Source organism: Clarias gariepinus, chromosome 2, assembly GCF_024256425.1.
Source record: "Clarias gariepinus isolate MV-2021 ecotype Netherlands chromosome 2, CGAR_prim_01v2, whole genome shotgun sequence".
Taxonomy (NCBI): Eukaryota; Metazoa; Chordata; class Actinopteri; order Siluriformes; family Clariidae; genus Clarias; species Clarias gariepinus.
The window spans coordinates 51,103,680-51,122,895 of NC_071101.1; the positions used below are offsets into that span (position 1 = coordinate 51,103,680).

General features: G+C 42.7%; 2 protein-coding genes across 2 annotated transcripts; both read left to right on the forward strand.

Annotated features, from left to right (window-relative positions):
* Positions 1–6,586: 6,586 nt before the first annotated feature.
* LOC128518005 (trace amine-associated receptor 13c-like) lies at positions 6,587–7,591 on the forward strand. Its single transcript, XM_053491122.1, has one exon. It carries the CDS (start codon positions 6,587–6,589, stop codon positions 7,589–7,591), a length of 1,005 nt encoding a protein of 334 aa, XP_053347097.1.
* Positions 7,592–11,704: 4,113 nt separating this feature from the next.
* Positions 11,705–12,706, forward strand: LOC128518008 (trace amine-associated receptor 13c-like). Its single transcript, XM_053491126.1, has one exon. The coding sequence runs from the start codon at positions 11,705–11,707 to the stop codon at positions 12,704–12,706; it is 1,002 nt and encodes a 333-aa protein (XP_053347101.1).
* The last annotated feature ends 6,510 nt before the right edge of the window (positions 12,707–19,216 follow it).

Here is a 19,216-nt window from a genome sequence, read left to right on the forward strand (position 1 = left end):
GAAGACACAGAGGAAGGGAAGATAGAGTAAAGGTTTCTGTGGGTAAAAGAGCAATTTTGGTTGTTAGTTTTACATAGAATAGGAAGGGTTATGGTGAAGGATACAAGGTAATGATCAGATTTATGAAGAGGAATAGTAGTGATATCTGTGACTGGGCAAGGGCGGCAAAAAACGAGGTTGGGAGAATTTCCTGCCTTGTGTGTGGGAGGGCAGCTGTTTAGAGTTAAAGAAAAGGAGTTAAGGAAGGTGTTAAGGAGAGGGAGACTCTTTAAGATCTTGTTAAACAAACTATTCAGAAACTCTACTGCCACCTCTCCTAAGCACTTCAATACCTCCACAGGTATGTCATCAGGACCAACAGCCTTTCCACTCTTCATTCTCTTCAACATTATTCTTACCTCACTTTTACTAATTCTTGCTTCTTTCTGCTTTACAACAGTCACCTCTTCTACTCTGTTTTCTTTTTTTTTAAAGTTCTACTTCTTTCCCAGTTTTCACCACTTTGTCCTCTGCTCTGCCTTTGTCCTTTTCATCTTCCTCACAACCAGGGTTATTTTACACACCACCATCCTGTGTTGTCTAGCTACACTCTCCCTTACCAACACTTTGCAGTCACTGATCTCTTTTATGATTACAATGTCGACACAAGATGTAGTCCACCTAAGAGCTACTGCCTCCATTCTTATATGTCACCCTATGTTCCTGCCTCTTCTGGAAGAAAGTATTTACTACCGCCATTTCCATCCTCTTTCACCACCATCTGTCTACCACCATCTGTCCTTCTACGTTCCTGTCTGTCAGGATGAACTAACCTAGGCGACCAGATAAATTAGCTTTAGCGATTAGCCCAATGTAGCGTGGATGGTGAACCCAAACGCGGAAGAAAGCGAGTAGGTAGGATAACCACGCGTTTTAGTCTAAGGACTCTCACAAAAGGGGAGCAAGGGAAAAACACAAATTTAACCCGCATCCTATAAACACACATTCAAGATCAGAAAGCGAAACCCAAATAAAGTGAGTACTCACGAATCGATTATGGACAACCAGAACCGACATGGGCTGAACTCAATGACTGAGCGCTGAATCGTGGTTTGGTTACTCCTCTTATACTTCCTGATTCGCGACCGCTTTACTTTCGGGTCCTAGTGCTGGTCGCCGATTGAGTGTGCATGACAGTACCCCCTGTCCAGGACCGGCTTCTGACGGTCCTGGGGTGGAGGATACCCGACGACGGTAGTCCCGGATTAATTCGGGGTCGAGAATGAACCGGGCCGGGACCCAAAACCGTTCCTCGGGGCCGTAGCCCTCCCAATCGACCAGGTACTGGGTGCCCCTGCCCCGGGGGCGTGAGTCGAGGATCCGGCGCACAGTGTAAGCGGGGCCACCGTCGATGATCCGGGGAGGAGGAGCAGGGGGGGTGGGTGGATTCATTGGAGAGGTGGTGAAGTGTTTTAGTTGGGAGGTGTGGAAAACTGGGGGGATCCGGAGCGCCGCAGGCAGCTGGAGCCGGTAGGTGACAAGGTTTATCCGGTGGGTGATGCGGTATGGACCGATGAACCTTGGAGATAGTTTGCGTGATTCTGTATGCAGGTGCAGATTCCTTGTGGAGAGCCATACCTTGTCACCTACGTGGTACAATCGTCCCGGAGGGTGTCGGCGGCGATGCTGGGCAACGTAGGTGGTATTGGCACGTTGGATGGCGAGGTTGGCTTGGTTCCATAACCGCCGACACCTACAGACCAACTGTTGGGCCGATGGTACGTCAAACCATACGTGGAAACCATAACATACCTTAAATGGACTTAGGTTGGTGGCTGGAGAGACGTGAAGGTTGTGGGATAGCTCGGCCCATTTGAGGTAGCGGGCCCAGGAGCGCTGGCGATCCGAAACAAAACACCAGTTGTTGGTAGCGCTCCAGTTGTTGGTTGGCCCGTTCCGTCTGACCATTAGTCTGGGGGTGATAACCGGAGGACAGACTGCAGGTGGAATTGATCAGACGGCAGAAGGCCTTCCAGAACTGGGCGGTGAACTGGGGCCCCCTGTCCGAGATGATGTCCTTGGGGAACCCATGCAGGCGGACTACATGTTCCAAAATCAGCTGGAAGGTGTCTTTGGCTGATGGGAGTCCGGTGAGGGCCACCAGGTGTACGGCTTTGGAGAACCGGTCGATGATGGTTAGGATGGTGTTCTTTCCTTCGAAAACCGGCAGGCCCGTGATGAAATCTAAGGCGATGTGCGTCCAGGGCCGTCGGGGAACGGGCAGAGGCTGGAGCTCTCCGGAGGTAGGCTGGTTGAAATCCTTGGCCCTGGCGCACACCGGGCATGCCTGAACAAACTCTTCAATGTCCCTCCTCATGGTGGGCCACCAGAACGCCTGTCTTACAAACTGTAGTGTGCCCCGAGTCCCTGGGTGTCCTGCGATGGGCGAGGAGTGGCCCCACTGGAGAACTTCGGGAACCAGACGCTGAGGAACAAAGAGTTGTCCAGGCGGCGCACCTGCCGGCCCAGTCTGCTCAGCCTGAGCCTGGCGAACCCTCGTCTCGATGTCCCAGTGGATGGGTGCGATGATCCGTGAGGTGGGGATGACAGGCACGGGGTCCGCCTGGGGCATCTCCTCTTCTTGTTGGCGGGAGAGGGCGTCGGCCTTGGTGTTCTTGGAGCCCGGGCGGTATGACAGATGGAAATTGAAGTGTTCAAAAAACAATGCCCACCGTGCCTGTCGTGGGTTGAGTTGTTTTAAATTCCGGATGGTGATGAGGTTCTGATGATCCGTCCAGACCATGAACGGCTCACTGGCGCCCTGGAGCCAGTGGCGCCATTCCTCCAAGGCCCACTTTATGGCCAACAGCTCGCGGTCCCCTACCCCGTATCGCTGCTGAGTGGGGTCAAATTTCTTGGAGAAGAAGCCACAGGGGTGTAGCCCACATCTGACGCGTCCACCTCTACAACAAACGGTTGGTTGGCATCTGGGTAAAGAAGAATGGGTGCAGTGGTGAAGCGGTGACAGAGTTCTTGGAAGGCGGAGGTGGCTTCAGGAGTGAGATGGAAGAGACGAGAGAAGGGCCTGGTCAGACTGGTTAGTGGTGCTGCAACTGTACTATAGCCCTGGATAAAGCGACGATAGAAGTTTGCAAACCCAAGAAACCGTTGAAGCTGTTTAAGCGTCCTGGGTAGGGGCCAATGACGGACAGCTTCCAGTTTCTGCGGATCCATGGCCACACCCTGGGACGAGATGACAAAACCCAGGAACGTGGTGAAGTGCTGGTGAAAAGCACACTTTTCCAACTTACAGTACAGTTGGTGAGCGAGCAATCTCTTAAGAACTGCCCGTACATGTTGGATATGTTCTTCGGTGGTGCGAGAGTAGATGAGGATGTCATCTAAATATACAAACACCCATCGGCCTAACATGTCTCTCAGGACATCGTTTATGAATTGCTGGAAGGCCAAGGGTGCATTGCATAGTCCAAAGGGGATGACCAGGCTCTCATAATGTCCTGTGGGAGTGATGAAGGCCGTTTTTCACTTATCACCCTCTCTGATGCGCACCAAGTTGTAGGCGCTCCGGAGATCCAACTTTGTGAATACGGTGGCACCAGAGAGGGCGTCCAGGGCTGAGTTGGTGAGCGGCAACAGATGTCGGTTTTTGATAGTGATTTTATTCAACCCCCGATAGTCGACACATGGACGAAGTTCTCCCCCTTTCTTCTTCACGAAGAAGAAGCCGGCGGCCGCTGGAGACGAGGAGGGCCGGATGGTTCCATGGGAAGGGCTTTGGCGACGTATTCCTCCATCGTCTGTGTCTCAGCCGCCGACAGTGAGTACAGATGACCACGGGGGGGAACAGAACCTGGCTGCAGCTCTATCGCCAGGTCGTAAGGGCGATGTGGTGGAAGGTGAGTAGCTCTCCGTTTACAAAAGACTGCAGCCAGGTCACTGTAGGCAGAAGGAATGGCGTTGGTGTCGACATCGGGGGCCTCGGACTCCGTAGAACACGTCCCAGCTGGGTCCCGTAGGCACAGCTCAGTGCAGGTCGGCCCCCACTGGAGGATTCTATTTTTAGTCCAGGAGATGAGAGGGTCGTGTTGTAGCAGCCAGGGGTATCCGAGAATGATGGGAGGTGAGGAAATGGAGGTGTTCGTGGTGTTGATTGATGATGAGGGTGATGGTCTGAGTCTGGTGGGTGATGGGGCTGGATGACAGGGGCCGACCGTCGACGGAGGTGATCTGCACTGGCTGGGATAACGCCTTAATCTTTACCCCCAGTTCTTTGGCATAAGTGGAGTCAATGAAGTTGCCGGCGGCACCGGAGTCGATGAACGCTGCACTTCTGACTCGTTTGTGGCCAAATTGAAGGATTACCTGAATAGTAAGACGAGAGGTGGTTGTGTCGGTTGTGCTGGAGATTTGGAGGGAGCTGCGCGTTTCCCGGACGAAGAGGGCAAATCGCCCGGTGGTGTGCCGCGGACCCACAGTAAGCGCACAACCCCTCTCGATACCGGCGTGCGCGTTCTGCTGTAGTCAGGGAGGCGCGTCCTAATTGCATGGGTTCCCCGGCTTTGGTGTCAACCATGGCAGGAGGTGGAGATCCGACAGGTCCAGTGGTGGCAGCGGTGAAAATGGTCGGTGGTGGAGGTGTAGGATGGTAAGAGGTGAAAGCAGGCGGCAGGGTCCTCGGGGCTGGCTTCGGACGAGAGAGAAGGCACTGGTCAATGCGGAGGGCTAGCTGGATTAATCCCTCCAGTGTAGCTGGAAGCTCTCGTCCGGCAAGCTCGTCCTTTATGCGTGACGCCAGCCCCTCGTAGTAGGACGTCCGGAGCGCGGCGTCTCCCCAAGATGTCTGCGCGGCGAGGGTTCTGAATTCCGCGGTGTAGCGGCTCACGGACAATCCACCCTGCTGCAGGTAATAGAGTTTAGTGTCGGTCACCACCTCGCCCGCAGGGTGTTCGAAAGTGAGTCGAAGCTGGCGTGTAAATTCGTTGTATGAATGGGCGGTGTCCGAGTCTGATTTAATCACTGCCGTGGCCCACTCAGCTGCCTGCCCAGTTAGCAACGAAACGAGAAGAGCAATGCGTAGCCGATCGGTGGAGTATTTGGTGGAATTAAACTCAAACACCAGATCGAGCGCTGTTAAGAACACACTACACTTCCCGTCCGTGCCATTCCATTTCTCTGGTAATGCAAGAAAGACATCAGAAGAAGGGTGGGGGGGGCGGGGTGATGCGTGGCTGCGACATCAACAGCCGCCCGGAGCTCCGCGTTCTCCCGCCTGACCGCCGCGACGTCTTGGACGCCCTGGCGCAGAGTAGCGACCTCCCCGGTTAGCTTATTGATTAGCTCGGCATGCTGGTCAACCACGTCGAGGAGATGCGCGTAATCCGCTGGGTTCACCGCTTTTGGCTCAGTCATTCTGTCAGGATGAACTAACCTAGGCGACCAGATGACTTAGCTTTAGCGATTAGCCCAATGTAGCGTGGATGGTGAACCCAAACGCGGAAGAAAGCGAGTAGGTAGGATAACCACGCGTTTTAGTCTAAGGACTCTCACAAAAGGGGAGCAAGGGAAAAACACAAATTTAACCCGCATCCTATAAACACACACTCAAGATCAGAAAGCGAAACCCAAATAAAGTGAGTACTCACGAATCGATGATGGACAACCAGAACCGACATGGGCTGAACTCAATGACTGGGCGCTGAATCCTGGTTCGTTTACTCCTCTTATACTTTCTGATTCGCAACCGCTTTACTTCCAGGTCCTAGTGCCGGTCGCCGATTGAGTGTGCATGACACTGTCCTGAAGATCAAACCTGCCCATCACATTTACATTACCCCTGTTCCCTTCCCCAACATGTTCATTGAAGTCTAAATCACCACTCTTTCGACTCTGGGGATGCTCTGAATCACTTCATCTAACTCACTCCAGAATGTCTTTTTCTCTTCTTACTTACATCCTACCTGTGGGGCATAGCCACTAACAACATTTAACATCACCCCTTCACCCCATACTCATCAACCTGTCTGATACTCTTTTCACCTCTAGAACATTCCTTACAAACTCCTTTTTCAGAATAACTCCTACTCCATTTCTTTTCATATCCACACCATGGTAAAACTATTTGAACCCTGCTCCTATGCTTTTAGCCTTGCTACTTTTACACCTGGTCTCCTGGACACACAGTATATTCACCTTCCTTCTCATATCAACCAGCTCTCTTGCCTTCCCTGTCATACTGTAGTCCCAACATTCAAAGTCCCTACTGTCTCTCCTAAATTTTGACCAACAGTAGCCCAATTTCCACCGGCACCCTGTAGGTCAACAGCTTTTGTGGATTTCATTTTTTTATTAACTTTTTCTTAATGTTTTTTGGAAATTGTAAATTAAAAAACTTGCATGTACAGACACTAGGTATTTAGTGCGCTTAATGCCTTCTGTGGTCTTTTGTTTCCCCAGTGCATGACATCATATTAATTAAGCTGTCAATCAAATTTGAGGGATGTGCTTACTTTTTAAACTATAAAAACATCTGACCAGACTGATCTCTAATTTATTTGTTCATGATGTAACAGAGACTTTTTATTTTAAAATGCATGTATTGATGAACCTGTCAGAGTTTAACCAGTCTGATCTCTGTCAGCATTTCTTGTGTCCAGAGAGATCTGTATCTCCTGCAGTTTATATCCTACTGTACATGTGTTTAGCTGCTGTGGTTCTGCTAACAGTTTGTGGAAATCTGCTAGTCATCATCTCTGTTTTTCACTTCAAGCAGCTTCACACACCGACTAACATGCTCGTGCTCTCTCTTGCTGTGTCAGATTTCCTCATTGGGGCGTTGGTGATGCCACCGGTGTTGATCTGGACCACTGAGTCATGCTGGATTTTTGATAATTGTTACTGCATCAGTTTTTTTGTAATTGCTTATATTCTCACAACCCTGTCTATATATCATATTGCTCTGATCGCTGTGGATCGGTATTTGGCTCTCTCAAACCCATTTCTCTACACAAACATAATCTCTACCAGGACTATGAGCATTGTGGTTTCTTCCAACTGGTGTGCTTGTCTGGTTTATACCACAGCAGTCAGTTATTTCAATGAAATCTTCACAAGTTCTGTAATGTGTCCTGGAGAGTGTCATCTATTTCTGAATGAAGTTTGGTCTGTAGTTGATCTTGTAATAACATTTATATTTCCACTTTCTGTTATAATCATATTCTATACTCTGGTTTTTGTGATTGCTAAGAAACATGCCACTGCTATCAGAGAGCTTAATAATCACAAACAGCCTAAAACGCAGAAAATTACATCACACTCGATGAAATCTGAGAGAAAAGCAGCTAAAGTCCTCGGCATTTTAGTGTCTGTGTTTCTTGTGTGTTTACTTCCATATTTTATTTACAGTTTATTAGGTGATCTTATTGAGCTAGAGACAGAAACATTTCTTAAAGTCTTCATTGTGGTTTATCTTAATTCCACCATTAATCCAGTTATTTATGCTCTGTTTTATCCATGGTTTAGAAAAAGCATTAAATTAATTATAACTCTCCAAATATTCCAAGCAGACTCTGCATTAATCAATATTCTGTCATGAATAAGCTTTTGGGTATGTACATTATGTAACATAATACATTATTTAATTTAGTGTGGTCTAAGGATCTGGAATTAATGAAATAATGAAAATTTTTGAACAAAAATAAGAGAAGTGTAATGTTTTGAATGTTCAGTATTCACAATTCTGCCCTAGTTTCAGTTAACTATTTAAATGTAAACACATTTGTGATATTGATTATGTTAACTTTATGCAAAAGACCAAGATTCAGTTTTCATTAACTCTTGAGTCTGAAAATTCATTTTATTTAAGCATTTGTTCAGACAAAACATTTAATGACTTCGATATAAGATGTATAATCAGGTTTTCGAGAAACTCACGGAGAACGTGGAGTCTCTGGCACCATTAGTACAGAATCTAATTAAAGCAAAAGGGGGAAATTCTGATGTTCATGAACTTCCCATTTTTACAAGATATAACATATACTATATCTATAATATGGGCATGAATCAAGGATCCGACATACAGTGGCCACTGTTGATGATCCGGGGAGGAGGAGCGACCATGGGAGATGAAATGAAGGGTTTGAGTTGTGAGGTGTGAAATACCGGCTGATTTCGGAGCGCCACAGGCAGCTGGAGTCGGTACAGGAGTGATTCGGAAGTTGATGCGATATAAACCTGGGTGACAGTTTTTTTGATTCGGTATCGAGGTCTAGATTTCTTGTTGATAGCCACACCTCGTCACCTATATTGCAGAAGGCCTTCCAGAACCTGGCAGTAAACTGGGGCCCTGTGTCCAAGACGATGTCTTTTGGGAACCCATGCAGACGCACTACTGTATGTGCTCTAATATCAGCTCGGCGTTTTTAGTTGACGGAAGTCCGGTGAGGGCCACCAGGTGCACGGCTTTGGAGAACCAATCTACGATGGTCATGATGGTGGTCTTCCCCTCTGAGGCCGGCAGGCCCGTGATGAAATCAACGGCAATGTGCATCCAGGGCAGGAAGCGGTTGGAGTTCTCCCGGTGACGGCTGGTTTGTGTCCTTTGACCTGGTGCACACTGGGCATGCCTGGATGAACTCGACGAAGCGATGACAGAGTCCATTGAAGGCGGAGATGGCGGCAGGGTTAAGGGGAAAATGGTGAGGTGATGGATGGGTCAGAGCGGTTAAAGGTGCCCCAACTGTACTGTAGTCCCTGATGAAGCGACGATAGAAGTTCGCAAACCCGAGGAACCGTTGAAGTTGCTTGAGGGTCTTGGGTAGGGGCCAACGACGCACAACTTCTAGTTTCTGCAGCTCCATGGCCACACCCTGGGGCGAGATGACAAAACCCAGGAACCTGGTGGAGAGCTCGTGAAAAGCGTACTTCTCCAACTTATAGTCCTCCAGATATGCGAATGCCCACCGCCCTAGCATGTCCCGTAGAACATCATTGATGAAGTGTTGGAATGCGGCAGAGGCATTGCAGAGTCTAAAAAGAAATAACCAGGCTTTCGTAGTGTACAGTGGGGGTGATAAATGCCGTCTTCCACTCATAGCCCTCTCTGATACGCACCATGTTGTAGGCGCTCCGAAGGTCCAACGTAGTTAAGATGGTGGCACCAGAGATGGCATCCAGGGCAGAGTTGGTAAGAGGCAATGGATGTCGATTTTTGATGGTGATGTTATTCAGCCCCCGATAGTCGACACACGGGCGAAGTTCACCGCCTTTCTTCTTCTCGTGTCTCGGTGGCTGAGATGGAGTAGAAATAGCTGCGGGGAGGCACAGAGCTCGGCTGAAGGTCTATCGCCAGATCGTAGGGGTAATGGGGAGGAAGATGAGTGGCATGCCTTTTGCAGAACGCTTCAGCCAGGTCTCGGTAGGCGGGGGGGAGCTGGTCAGTCCCCACTATAGAATTAGGTTTTGTGTCCAGAATAAGAGGAGGTCGTGTTGTCTGAGGATGATAGGTGGTGATGATATGGTAGTGAGATGAAATTGGATCTGTTCTTGGTGCGTGTCGATGGTCAGGGTGATGGGTTGAGTTTGAGTGGTGATGGAGCTAGATGATAGGGGCCAACCGTCGACGGAAATGATCCGAACTGGCTGAGATAACGCCCCGATTTTTACCCCAATTTTTTGTCATAAGAAGTGTCAATAAAGTTACCTGCGGCCCCGGTGTCAATGAACGCAGTAGTTTCGACCTGTTTGTGGCCAAATTGGAGGTGTATTTGGACCAAAAGACGGGAGGTGTTAGTCGTGATGAAGGAGAGTTGAAGATGACCCGGTGAGTCGAAAGGTGAGCATTTCCCGGGCGAAGAGAGCAGATAGCTCGATGGTGTGAAGCCGACCCACAGTATGCACAGAGCCCTCCTCGGAATCGCCGTTCCCGTTCTTCAGCGGTCAAGGAGGCGCGTCCTAATTGCAGGCGTGTTTGAATGCAGGTCGAGTTTTAGGAATCACAGCCGCTGTGACGGGCGGTGGACCAGCCAGAAGAAGAGCAGCCTCGTGGAAAGCCGCGTTCTCTCAGAACTCTCTCTAAGAGCAAGAGTCTACACCAATAAACTTGCGTTTTTACAACACACACTCGGTCAGGAAGATAAACCCAGAAATAGTGAGTACTCATGATTTGGCAGGTAAAGTCGGAACCAGCATGGGCAACTCAATGAATGAGCGATGTGAAGCGCCATTTTGGCGCCTTTTATGCTTCCTGCGTTGCCGACCGTACTACTTCCGGGTCCTTCCGGTCGTGGAGCGAGTATGTATGACAATAAATGCTTTACGGAAACATAAGTAGCAGACACATCTTACTAACAACTGTTTACAGTTACGTAGATTAGACGCCTTTAAAGTTTTACAATGTAGAAAGTCATAAAAGATCAGGAGAAACCATGGAATTAGTGGGTGTTTAAACTTTTGACTAATACTGTGTATATATAATATATTTGTGACATGTAAAAGTGGACAGTAACTCAAACTGTGCCAAGAACATTGTTTCACAGGTGATACAGAAAAATAGGTGAACATCATACAAAAACATGTAGACATACACACTACAAGTCAAAAGTTTGTACACCCCTCTCTAACTCCATTGTCTGTCCTGATTGTTATTTCTTTACAATACTGATACTGAACAATACTGAAGGTGTTTATCCAAAACACACAATAATCTCCTTTGAACAGTTGATATTGAGATGTATATCTGCTACTTCTGCTCTGTAAAGCTTCATAACGGCTCTAATCTGAGGTGCTGGTTGTTAATTGGTGACTCTAAATAAACTTCTCCTCTGCAGCAGAGCTCAGTTTTAGTCTTGCTTTCCCGGGAAGGTCTTCATGAGAAACAGTTGTTCTTTAATCACATATTGCCATGTTTATTATTACATCTAATACACAGAACTAAACAAGAGTTTATACAAAGTACAAAACACTCAATTGAATTATTCGCTAACAGACTGTAATGTTTATGTCAGAACATTATGACAGCTCTGACAGAAACATAAACACAGACACACACACAACATTTGTAAATTTTAGCACTTTGATCAGTGCTTTAATCAAGTATTTAAACTCGACCAACAGATGCTAAAAGAGGTTTTAAGACTATTTGGAGACACTTCTGTCCACAAGGTGGCAGCAACTAAAGAAGCTAATGGGATGAGTAATGAAGTGTTTCAAACATTTTCAAGCCAACAAACTGTAGTCCAGCCTTGCTGTGACTCCATATGTCAAGGCATAATTATATATAAAGTTCGTTTATCATGATTGTCATAAGAACAAAACCAGTGTATTAAATACTGACTCTTTTTATGCTATTTGAGATTACCTATTCCTAATAAATGTTTCGTTTATATAATGTATCACATTTTCTCTTTATTCACACTGTAACATAATTAAGAACATGTAGTTTTGTGAATTTCATTTTAAAAAAATATTTACTTTCTCTTAATGTTTTTTTTTAAATTGTAAATTAAAGAACTTGCACGTACAAACACTAGGTATTTTGTGCGCTTAATGGCTTCAGTGGTCTTTAGTTTCCCCAGTGCATGACATCATGTTAATTCAGCTGTCAATCAAACTTGGGGGATGTGCTTACTTTATAAACTATAAAAAACATCTGACCAGACTGATCTATAATTTATTTGTTCAAGATGTAACAGAGAAATTTTATTTTAAAATGCATATATTGATGAACCTGTCAGAGTTTAACCAGTCTGATCTCTGTGAGCATTTCTCCTGTCCAGAGAGATCTGTATCTCCTGCAGTTTATATCTTACTGTACGTGTGTTCAGCTGCTGTGGTTCTGCTAACAGTGTGTGGAAATCTGCTTGTCATTATCTCTGTTTTTCACTTCAAGCAGCTTCACACACCGACTAACATGCTCGTGCTCTCTCTTGCTGTGTCAGATTTCCTCATTGGGGCGTTGGTGATGCCACCGGTGTTGATCTGGACCACTGAGTCATGCTGGATTTTTGATAATTGTTACTGCATCAGTTTTTTTGTAATTAATTATATTCTCACAAGTCTGTCTATATATCATATTGCTCTGATCGCTGTGGATCGGTATTTGGCTCTCTCAAACCCGTTTCTCTACACAAACACAATCTCTACCAGGACTATGAGCATTGTGGTTTCTTCCAACTGGTGTGCTTGTCTGGTTTATACCACAACAGTTTATTTCAATGAAATCTTCACAAGTTCTGTAATGTGTCCTGGAGAGTGTCATCTTTTTCTGAATGAAGTTTCGTCTGTAGTTGATCTTGTAATAACATTTATATTTTCACTTTCTGTTATAATCATATTCTATACTCTGGTTTTTGTGATTGCTAAGAAACATGCCACTGCTATTAGAGAGCTTAATAATCACAAACAGCCTAAAACGCAGAAAATCACCTCACACTCAATGAAATCTGAGAGAAAAGCAGCTAAAGTCCTCGGCATTTTAGTGTCTGTGTTTCTTGTGTGTTTACTTCCATATTTTATTTACAGTTTATTAGGTGATGTTATTGAGCTACAGACAGACACATTTCTTAAAGTCTTCATTGTGGTTTATCTTAATTCCACCATTAATCCAGTTATTTATGCTCTGTTTTATCCGTGGTTTAGAAAGAGCATTAAATTAATTATAACTCTCCAAATATTCCAACCAGACTCTGCATTAATAAATATTCTGTCATGAATGTGCTTTTGGGTATATGTACATTATGTGACATTGACATTTAATGTGGTCTAAAGATCTGGAATTAATGAAATAATGAAAATTTTGGAACAAAAATAAGAGAAGTGTAATGTTTTAAATGTTCAGTATTCACGATTCTGCACTACTTTCAGTTAACTATTTAAATTTAAACACATTTGTGATATTGATTATGTTAACTTGCAAAAGATCAAGGTTCAGTTTTCATTAACTCTTGAATCTGAAAGTCCATTTTATTTAAGCATTTGTTCAGACAAAACATTTAATGAATTTGATATAAGATGTATAATCAGGTTTTAGAGAAACTCACTCTCTCTGTCATTAATTATCTTGGTCATTCCATTGATACTAATGCTTATTCTATCAGATCTCAGTGCTTCTTTTAACACCCTTAGCCTAGCATTTTGTTCTCCTGGCTTTTCTCGATCACTGTTTTGACTTATTTCACATTTTATATTTCAGATAGAGATTTATAACCACTGGTAAACGTAAATGCTTTACTGCTCCCTGTTAAATCTTTTACCCCTTGTTTTCTCCTTAAATCTGACGCATGGAAATGATCCGCTGTTATTATATATATATATATATATTCAGCAAAAAAAGAAACGCCCCTTTTTCAGGACTGTGTATTTCAACAATAATATTGTAAAAATCAAAATAACTTTACAGACCTTCATTGTAAAGGGTTTAAACAATGTTTTCCATGCATGTTCAATTAACCATAATTAATTAATTAACATGCACCTGTGGAATGGTCGTTAAGACCTTAACAGCTGCCTCGCCTTTGTGACACAGATTAAAGAAATGCGTCTTGAGTCTACTTTTGAATTAGGAAACCGTGTCTAAGCCCCGAACACTGTCTGGAAGGCTATTCCAAAGCTTTGGAACTAAATATGAAAAAGCCCTACCCCCTTTTGTAGATTTTAAAATTCTGGGAATTACCAGAAGTCCAGAGTTTTGTGATCTTAAGGGACGTGGTGGATTGTAGCGAATCAGAAGACTGGTTAGGTATGTGGGAGCTAAACCATTTAAAGCCTTGTATGTAAGTAGTACTATTTTGTAATTAATTCTAAATTGAACAGGTAGACAGTGCAGGGATGATAATATTGGGGTTATATGATCATATTTTCTGGATCTAGTGAGAACCCTGGCGGCTGCATTTTGGACTAACTGAAGCTTGTTTATTGAGGATGCAGGACAACCACCTAGTAATGCATTACAATAGTCCAGTCTGGAGGTCATGAATGCATGAACTAGCTTTTCTGCATCAAATACAGATAGGATACTCCTAGGCTTGGCAATATTTCTAAGATGGAAAAAGGCTGTTTTTGTGATATTGGAAGTATGATTTTCAAAGGACAAGTTACTGTCTAATATTACGCCCAGGTCTTTTACTGTTGAGCTGGTAGTAACAGTACATCCTTCTAAACGCAGGCTGAATTGTGAACGCTGTTGTGTGCGGGTTTTTGGGCCGATGAGTAATATCTCCATCTTATCTGAATTTATTAAAAGAAAGTTATTGGTCATCCAATCTTTTATGTCCTGGACACACTCAGTTAATCTAGACAAATGGGGTATTTCGTCTGGTTTTGTTGAGATATATAATTGGGTATCATCAGCATTAACAATTAGCTGATATCGGTTGCTCAGGAATCGATTTTTGACTCCTTTTGCATGCCAGCGTTAAGAAAGACGGCACTTTCTATGCAAATTAAACAGTGCATTGAATTCTTTTAATTGCGTTTCTTTCGACATGGGTTAACTTATCAATAGCATGCGATAATAGACAAATATATAAATTAAATCACCAAACTGTCGCTTATATTTTCATGTAACCTGTGGCGGTGAAACGAACCGAGTATACAGTACAATCATAGTTGATTGACAAACAGCTGACAACACTCTTCACCAGCTTCAGAAACAATGCGAAGTATGTCAGTGGTCGGGGTTTTATAGCGCACTATGGAATGAATACGATGAGATGACAGAGTGGAGGTTAATACCACTATCTCCCCTACACGGTTTCGCGCGGTGGCTGTAAGTGCAGTTCATGATGATTTAGCGCAAGTTTTGGTGCCATGATATAAAATAACCGGGAAAGGATGCGGGGTTTGAAACTCCCATGTTTATTTTCTCATTTAACTAAATCTAATTTCATCATAAAATAAAATGTGTCAAAAGAAAAGTCCATCCAGTCATAAATGATGGCTAATGATCAATGAAACATTTTAAACAAAAGCAGCGAGCAGCTAGACATCGGGACGTAGAGCGCAAGTACAGTACTGTACGACGCGTTGGCCTGGCAAGTGCAGGTCTGAGCAGGTCAAGAAGCTCCATAATCTGTTGCCTTGGAAGGCGAAACTTTTTTTTTTAAATATCCACCTCAGGCAAAATATGAAAAGGGCTGAAATTTTCCCTAAAGGAAAGATGTACATGAACCACACGGCTCCACGGACGGCGTCGTCTTCAGTTTAGCACAACAACACGCTGTATCGCTGCCAAATTATTTGCCACCTGTTCAATATTAAAAGTGATCGCCAATTTTAATGCATTAGTCACATTATGAAATAGGCTAATTAAAAGTAACTATATTAGTTCTGATATTAAATAAAATAAAATTCATAAACAGGTCTAAAGTATATTCCATCATTAATATGACTTTGATAACGTGCCATAATGTGCTTCCATACGCCGCTGATTTATAAAGACACTGCTGCTCAGTGGCGGCGAATAGCGTCGTGAGCTGAAACTACTTACTTAGCGTAAGAATGTTTCGGAAAATGCGCCATAACGTTCAGAGAGAGGTTAAGGTACAACTTAAGAACTACTTAGCGATAAGAAGCTTTTGAGAAACCGGGCCCAGACAGGTATGATCTAAACCATTTTAATGCCTGCCCCTGAATACCTATGTGATTTTGTAAGCGATCTATAAGAATATTATGATCTATAGTGTCGAATGCAGCATTAAGATCAAGTAAGACTAGTATTGAGATGCAGCCTTGGTCCGAAGGTAAAAACAAGTCGTTTCCAATCTTAACTAGTGCAGTTTCTGTACTATGATGGGGCCTGAAACCTGACTGAAATTCTTCTAGGATGATGTTTTCCTGCAAGAATGTGCATATTTGAGCTGATACTACTTTTTCTAATATTTTTGTTATGAATGGAAGGTTTGAAATTGGTGTGTAATTTATTTCATTCGCGTCCAAATTAGATTTTAGATTTTATTTTTTTATTAACGGAAAGACTGTTGTTCTCCTCTAAATTATTCAAGCTTCTCCAATTTATTTGTAATGTTGCTTGCGACAGCGTAACAGCCCGTTAATTCATGCTCGTGTAATGATGAGATGGACAAACTGGTCGATGCCCGTTCTTTTATTTTCTGCATTGTCAGGTTATAGTACAACCTTTCGGGTGGATCCTGCACATAAATCCAACTAAAAAAACTACTGAAGAACAAAACTCAGGCTCTATATCCTAGCTTACATCTCGCATTCGTGTTCACACATACTGGACTGCATTACCCACAATGCATCACGCACACTAGACTACACTTCCGTAAACAGCAGTCAAAAATCAAAATCTCTCTCCCGCTACACTGTTTTATCTGAAATTAGCAATAAACATCGCTAATGACACTCGTGTGAGCGCAAACCAACAGAATCACTGCTGTAAAGTAAAACAAACAAATGACCCAGCACTTTACCCCTGAAAAGATTTGCGACAGAGTTTCTCTTGCCTTCATTTCTGTGTGCGTGTGTGTTTTTGTGAATGGGAGCTTCACATACACACACACGCGCACACACACACACACACACACACACAAAAATAGCCGGCACAGTGTCAAATTACGCTCGCGTGCACACACACACACACACACACCACGATGAGGAAGAAAATAGATTTTAACCTCTGTATCGAGAATTTCTTTTGCCTTACTCGCGCGCACACACGTGTGTTGTAAGAAACAGTACACTCACTGTACACACGCTTCATGCTTCCGAACACAAAATAAAATATGTTTCGCACACACACGTAGTCACAGTGTTATAGTAAGCAGTACACGCGTGCACGGATGTTAATTATTCCAGTAAGAGACGAGCACAAAGTCCCGGCAGTGGAGACGATTTCGCAGCGCAAAAGACAGAAAAACTGTTGGCTCAGTTGTGATCACGTGACGCTCGGCGTCAAAACAAGAAGTGCATGCGTGAAACATGATACTCGGTGCTCGTAAACCAAGACAATGCTCGTTTTTCAAGTTAAATTTATTAAAAATCTTTGCTCGTCTTATGGAACACTAGTAAACTGCGTTACTCATATTCTGAGGTTCCACTGTATATATAATAATAATAATAATAATAATAATAATGATAATTAAAAAAGTGTTACAGTTTAATTATGAGTTATAGCTTTGAATGTTAAGAAAATTATATTTAAATTATTATAAACAGATTAGCCTGTATATTCATAGATACTGTAATTCCATGCTTATGGATATGTTTTGTGCGGTGTGCCCTTTGATGACATCATTCCATATATTCTGAGTTTTTACTTCAATATATTCAGAATCCATTCAATAATCAAACATTTACTTCAATAAATTTACACTTTTTATTTAATATACTCTGAATAATTTCAATATAAAGTATATACTTTATATATTTTTGTTCTTTGAGACATGTGGAAGTGGACAGTAACTCAAACTGTGCCAAGAACATTGGGTCACAGGTGATACAGGAAAATAGATGAACATCATACAAAATCATGTAGACATACACACTACATGTCAAAAGTTTGTACACCCCTCTCTAACTCCATTGTCTGTCCTGATTGTTATTTCTTATTATCCCAAACACACAATAATCTCCTCTGAACAGTTGATATTGAGATGTATATCTGCTCCTTCTGCTCTGTAAAGCTTCATAACGGCTCTAATCTGAGGTGCTGGTTGTTAATTGGTGATTTCTGAGGCTGGTGACTCTAAATGAACTTCTCCTCTGCAGCAGAGCTCAGTTTTAGTCTTGCTTTCCCGGGAAGGTCTTCATGAGAAACAGTTGTTCTTTAATCACATATTGCCATGTTTATTATTACATCTAACACACAGAACTAAACAAGAGTTTATACAAAGTACAAAACACTCAATTGAATTACACACTAATAGATTGTAACAGTTATGTCAGGACATTATGACAGTCCTCACAGAAACACACACACACACACACACACACACATGATCAGTGCTTTAATCAAGTATTTAAACTCGACCATGGGATAATAAAAGACTTTAGGACTCTTTGAAACCACTTCTGTCCACAAGGTGGAGGCAAAGCGCTTTAAAAACTCATTAGACTGTCAAGTCACTGGCTTTATATTGATTTGTCAAGTCTGATTTGGTAAAGGGTTACTAAGGGTTAGTGAACAGCCTAATCTTCCTAATAGTGCAACATAATATTCCCTTTTGCTGAAAGTTTAAAGGATATTGTTTGAATAAATATCATTATTATTATTATTATTATTATTATTATTAATATTAATAATAAAAGGTATTGTAATCTGATGGGAAGACTCCTATGCTCATAAAACAACCCCCTCATCGCTTTTCCTGATTCCTTTATATGGTAACAAATCCTCTTTTTTAAACTTGTGATTTATATACTGTTCTGTTCTCAGCAGTGCAATAGTATATAACTATACTTTGGCACTGTATATATAACTTTAGTATATCTGGTATATAACTATACTTTTGCACTGGTCAGTTCTGTGTTTACAGACTACATGTGAGATATAGAGTGTGTTATCACATCTACATCTATCTATCTATCTATCTATCTATCTATCTATCTATATACATACTCTATCTTTTTGTCTCTCTTGAAAGAATACATTAATCATAAACTACTGATCAAGTTTAGTCAAATCTGTCTTTTCTTTTAAAAAACAAAAATGTAAGTAGATCACTCTCATTTAGACTTTCTCGATATGCTAGAAATAACTCAAATGGTGTAAGCTTATTGTGTGAATTTGTTGTACTGTACTGAATAAGTAGATAAAAAAAATGTCTGGAGAATGCTTTTGACAAGAATATTTTTGTATGCAAAAACAATATATAAAAGTAGTGTTTTTTAATTAGATAGATAGATAGATAGATAGATAGATAGATAGATAGATAGATAGATAGATAGATAGATAGATAGATAGATAGATAGAGTTAGTGTTAGGAAACTAATGGATAGATCGATCCAGTAGCAAGTATAGTAACATAATAGATGATAAAGAAATAGCAATTACAGATTGTCCAAAAAAATTTTATTAATTAAATTAATATTTGCAAATATCACTGAACAATGATGAATATTATATACTACAGGGAATTAAGATGTGCAATAAGTTTAGTGCAAGTTACGATCGAATAATAAACAAAATCATAAATTTAATAATAACAATTGTAAAAATTATACTATGTGTAACTATGTATAATTAAGACTATGCATAACT

Coding starts and splice junctions, on each gene's coding strand:
- LOC128518005 (XM_053491122.1), top strand. CDS start 6,587: ATGCATGTATTGATGAACCTGTCAGAGTTTAACCAGTCTGATCTCTGT.
- LOC128518008 (XM_053491126.1), top strand. CDS start 11,705: ATGCATATATTGATGAACCTGTCAGAGTTTAACCAGTCTGATCTCTGT.